This window comes from Otolemur garnettii, unplaced genomic scaffold (assembly GCF_000181295.1).
Source record: "Otolemur garnettii isolate 467f Iridium unplaced genomic scaffold, OtoGar3 scaffold00254, whole genome shotgun sequence".
In the NCBI taxonomy this organism is placed as follows: Eukaryota; Metazoa; Chordata; class Mammalia; order Primates; family Galagidae; genus Otolemur; species Otolemur garnettii.
Genome location: NW_003852649.1, coordinates 803,585 through 808,717, shown reverse-complemented (window position 1 = coordinate 808,717; position 5,133 = coordinate 803,585). Strand labels below are relative to the sequence as shown.

The 5,133-nt window shown below is 53.8% G+C and overlaps 1 protein-coding gene across 1 annotated transcript; it reads left to right on the top strand.

Annotated features, from left to right (window-relative positions):
• The first annotated feature begins 891 nt into the window (after nt 1-891).
• On the top strand, nt 892-4,696 carry ZP1 (zona pellucida glycoprotein 1). The gene is given in 6 exon segments (XM_023508532.1): nt 892-916; nt 2,017-2,164; nt 2,285-2,442; nt 2,766-2,926; nt 4,164-4,311; nt 4,563-4,696. Coding segments are annotated over 6 exon segments (774 nt in total).
• The last annotated feature ends 437 nt before the right edge of the window (nt 4,697-5,133 follow it).

Here is a 5,133-nt window from a genome sequence, read left to right as displayed (position 1 = left end):
GGGCTGGGGATTCGAACCCGCCACCTTAGGTGTACGTGGCTGGCGCCTTAGCCGGTTGAGCTATAGGCGCCGAGCCTACATTTGTTACTATTAATGAACCAAAATACATTATTATTTTTTAACCTCATACCAGGCTGTAGTTACCTTATTATTAACTAAATTCCATTTCCTGAGCTTTTACCTAATGTCCTTTTCCTGTTCCATGATCCCATCCAGGCTGTCATGTTGTATTTAGTTGTCCGTTCTTATTATTTTTTTATTAGCAATTATCATCTTACTAACTGGCTTACTCCTCAGAAGAGCTCTGTGAGGTGTTTCTAGTCTGTTTTCTCACCTACAGCCCCATTCTGCTGCCAGCTTTTAGGCAGGGGCCCCATCACCTAGTTTTGCCCCTAATGTCCTGCTCAAGGTGTTGTGACTGTGCTACCCTACAGCTTCATGCAGTGCTGAGGTTCCCAGGCAGGTAGCAGCCCTGGAGAGCCTGTCTGGTCAGTGATGGGATGGAGAAAGTCTTGGGAGGGAGTCAAGCAGGGACCTAAGGACTGCAAGGCCACTTCCAGAGGCCATGGATACCGCCCCACCTACAGCCTCAATTTCCTAGAAAGCTCCCTCCTCTCCTTCTCCACCACAGTCACTCCCGCTGAGCAAGCATCAATCCCTAGCTGTTGGCAAGGCAGAAGGCAGCTTTCTGGGAAGCCCCCAGGGCTCCTGCTGGGAGGTGTCTCCTTCCCTTTGGAGCAGCAGTTTCCCCACAGCCCCTCGTAGCCAGGTGGGTGATCCCACAGGTGGGTCCCTTTGCCTCCCTTGTATGAGGCCTGGGCCCTGCCCTGGTGGCAGGGGTGGGACTTATCATGGGCATCCATGGTGTTTATGGGGTCATGAGCCTAGGCCATGCCTGGGGACACTGTGGAACCAGGTCAGTGGCCACAGCCCAAGCCTGACCTCCCAGGCCCATGGCACAGTTGTGACTTTGGGATAGAGTGTAAGGCCAAACTGTCCACTTCAAGGTAGTGGTGGAATGCTGGTGGAATCCTGTCCCCACCTTAGCCAGGAAGGTGCCAGGACCCCTCCCCTAGATCAGGAGCCAGAAGAGCTGAGGCTGCCCTTCAACTAGGAACAGGCAGGTCCCCACCATCTCACTACATAAGGGGCAGGGAGGAGCATGCACAGGAATCACCTGGCCCTCCAGGTGAGCTGCAAGTGCCGATCCTGCAGGGCTGGGGCTACCCAAGTCTGCACTTCTAACCACACAAACCCCTCTGAGTGCTAGGGCTCCAGTGGGTTTTGAATCTGCAGCTTCTAAGTTGTGTGACCTTGGGCAACTGACCGTCTCTCTGACCCTCTGTTTCCTCATCTGCAAGATGAGGAAGATGTCCCCAACCTGGCCATGTGCATGGGAGTGCTGGGGGTAGGGTGCTCCCACCACACCCACAGGGTGCCCAGGCTGTTCTGGACCAACAAGGAAGGTGAATACCAGTGTGGCTGAGAGGTTAGATGAGGAAGACACTAGAAACTGTGGGCAACCAACTGCAACTTCAGGGACAGGGAAGGTGCTGGCACCCTCCTTTCCAGAGCCCTCGGAGATGGTCATTGCCATGTCACAAAGGAGGACATTGGGGCTTGGGTAACAACTTGCTCATGGTCTCACAGCTTGTAAAGGCTAGGAAGAGCTAAAGCCAGGTCGTAGACCTGCACCAGGCTCAACTGTCGGGCTTCAAGGGCCTCGGGAGCCAGGACAGGCCCAATAAGGTGTCAACCTCCCAGGGGTCCCTGCCGTCTCAATCCTGCACCTAGTGTAGGTCCTGGCAAAGTAGGCCCAGGCCATCCCAGAAGACAAGGAAGGCAGAGGATGGGGCAAGGGCCAGCTTGCTCAGCCCCCTTGGCAGTGAACTGTGTCCCTGCTGACTGCTCGGGTAGCATCCTTCTGCCTGCTGGACAGTGAGGTTTGTTGCACCCACTTTATTAAGTAACGGGGATGCTCCGATTCTGTGTCTTCTCCCTGACCTGCCTCCTTAGGCTTGGACTTCAGGCTTCATGTCCGCTGCGTCGTCAGCACCATGGACTTCCTGCCCACTTAGACATCATCCACCTTCCTGCCTCCATCTCCTGCTCCTGGGACCCAGTCCAGCTCCCTGAAGCTCGAACTGAGATCACCAAGGGTAGGGTCAGTGTTCCCCACTTTCTGGGGAGAGCAACTGTGGAGGAGCTTCATCTGCCCCGAATTCCCTGCCACAGAGCCCACCCCAGTCTCATGGGCCCCTCTCCCTGCAGACAACCCTTTCAGCTCCTACCACAGGGAGGGGGCACGATTCTATAATGAGGCTGCTCTGAGAACCTGTTTGGGGAGCACAGCCCGTAGGCCGGTCCTGGAGTTGCACTGGCATTGGGCCGGTCCCAGTGTCTGCCCCTTCCTGCAGCCCCAGTGGCCCATCCTCCCACAGGAGGCCTCACTGACTCCTCTCCTTCTCAGATGGCCCTTCTATTTATTTTTTCAGATAGAGTTTCACTCTGTCACCCTGGGTAGAGTGCTGTGGCATTATATCCCACAGCAACCTCAAACTCCTGGGTTCCAGTGATCCTCTTGCCTCAGCCTCCTAAGCATCTAGGACTACAGGCACCCACCATGACAGCTGACTAGTTTTTCTATTTTTAGTAGAGACAGGGTCTCACTCTTTCTCAGGCTGGTCTCAGACTGCAGAGCACAAGCAATTCTCCCACTGTGGCCTCCCAGAGTGTTAGGATTATAGGCATGAGCCTGGCCCCAAGATGTCCTTTCAAAGGCAACAGCAACAGAACCCAACTGGCAGCCTTGGATGGGGCAGCCCTGCCCTTCTGCTCTCACTACCAGGGTGTTGCTGTTACCACCTTTGTGCTCCTAAACTCAGGTTCCCAAAGAACCCCCAGAGTCTTGTGCCTGGCCCCATCCGTTAGGTAGGAATAGCTGGCCTCCAAGTCCCTCCAGCACTTTATGAGCTTATGCAGAAATAGTTCCTAGGATTGGGCTTGATTTTTACCATGAAGAGTCCTGGCCTTGGGTGGGTAGAAGACCACCTGAACAACTCCAGAAGGAAGCAGGGAAGTGCCCTGTGTGGCTGCAATCAACTGTGAATCTGAATGCTGGTCTTGGCATTCTAGGGTAGCCTCATTTCTGGTTCAACCAATGGTAATGTGTTCAGAGTAATTCTGTTTGAACCCCTTATATATCAGCAACTTCTCCAGAAGGCAAAGTGGATACACTTGGGGCATATTTAGGTTTTCTCTGTAATATACAAATAGAGGTGACATGCTATTGCATAGCCCTTGTTCTACTGAATAACATAGTATATGGCTTTTACATACCATGCACAGATCTCTGAATTTTTATATTCCCTGCCTGACATTCCATCAGATGTAGACTGATGTTACTGGCAATCACCAATTAGGGTGGCTTCATTCTCATATCAGCTGCGTGCTGTTTCCTGAGCCAAGAGACACTGACCTGTGAGATGAGGGGCTTCTGTGGTGGGGCCTGCTGGGTGCTGGGGTTGGGTCACCTAATTTTGCTTTCCCCTGTGGGGGCTCAGGGGCTCAGTGGTCTCTAGGAGTCAGGAAGGGAGGATGGCAGACATTTGCTCTCCTGGAACTCCCTCTCTGTCAGTAGGGACGGTGGAAGGGGGAATGCAGCCCTCCCTGAGACTCTGCAACTAGAGGCACGCTGCTGAGCAGACTGGGGTCTGGAGCTCTGCCAAGTGCACTGGCTGTGGCCTACAAGGCATATCATTGTAGGCTTGGTCCCTGGGGAGGGAGGAAGGCATGGATTCCAAATCAAGAAGTGACATGTGCAGCTCTCCACCCATCAGCACAGGGCATCAGTCTGTCCTAGTCAATACACCCAGTTTTCCCTGCCTGCTGGGCTGGCAATAGCTGAGACTTGGCCCTGCTCCTGGGTCCTGCATCCCTGTGTTCATGCTTCCTGCCTGGTGACTCTGAGCCAGCTGCACCTGACCTTCTACCAGGTTCACTTCTCGGGCATATGAGCCCCTGGGCTAGAGACTCACTCCACCGCATGCAGCTGAGACTGCAAGTGAGTCTGGGGCAGGGGGACATTTGCCCTCTCACACATGCTCAGGCCTGTGCCTGGGCTCTGGGCCTCAAGGGCTGGAGATAGCTCTTCCCCTGGGCAGGGTGGTGGTGATCCTCAGGTCACTGCAGTGATATTGCCAGGGCCCCAGGACATCATGAGCTCTTCAGGGCCAGTGGGCTTTGAGGACTCATATGGGCAGGAGCCCATGCTGGACCCATGGGAGTGGGACTTGTGCATGGGCTCCTCAGGTATTGATCCCCCTACACCTGCTCAAGAGTGTGCTGGCAAAATGGGGACGCTCTGCCTATAGGGAGGGCAGGAGATTGTGCAACTGCATTCAGTGGGGAACAAAGCAAAGACAGACACGGTCCTCCTCATCTGCAGAAAGGCTGTTTCAGCACTGCCTGGAGTGGTTACAAAGGTGGTGTGCAGGAGAAGGTTGCAGGAGGGCTCACCCAACCCAGGAGGCTTCAAATCCCTTCTTTTGGGTGGGCTCCAGCAGTTACACCAGCCTGTCTTCTCCTGTGGGTGGTCCCTTTGCTGCTGGCTGCTGCCCTCGTCCTAGGGTTTGATGTCTTTGTGGGCCTGAGCCAGACCTGGGCCCAGAAGCTTCAGGAAGACAACAGAGAATAGGTTTAATAAACCATGATTTCAAACCTATTGAAAGCAGATATGGAGAAGTTACGTGACAATTTGTCTGAGAAACTTCTTCCTTCTGTCCTTCCAGAATTGTGGCTGCTTTTACAAATACTTAATGTATGCTATACTCTAAGTAGAGTCCAATGTCTCCCAAGGCTGAATTTGGGAGACTTTGCCTCCCAGAGAGGAAAGGTGACATTTGGGAACAGAACAAGCCAAGAGAGTCCAAGAGCAGCTGGGAGTCAGGAACCTGGCAGGAAGGAGTGGCCTGGGAGGGTCTATCAACTTCCCACAGCCACAGGAGTTCAGAGCAGCCTGTGTGGCTTCTATCATGAACAGGAGGAATCCAGGAACAAAAGAAATAGCCCTGAGATGAAGGAGCTCTTCCCATGCCGGGATCTGAGCTGGCCAGCCTGTCGCTAAAGGCCTTG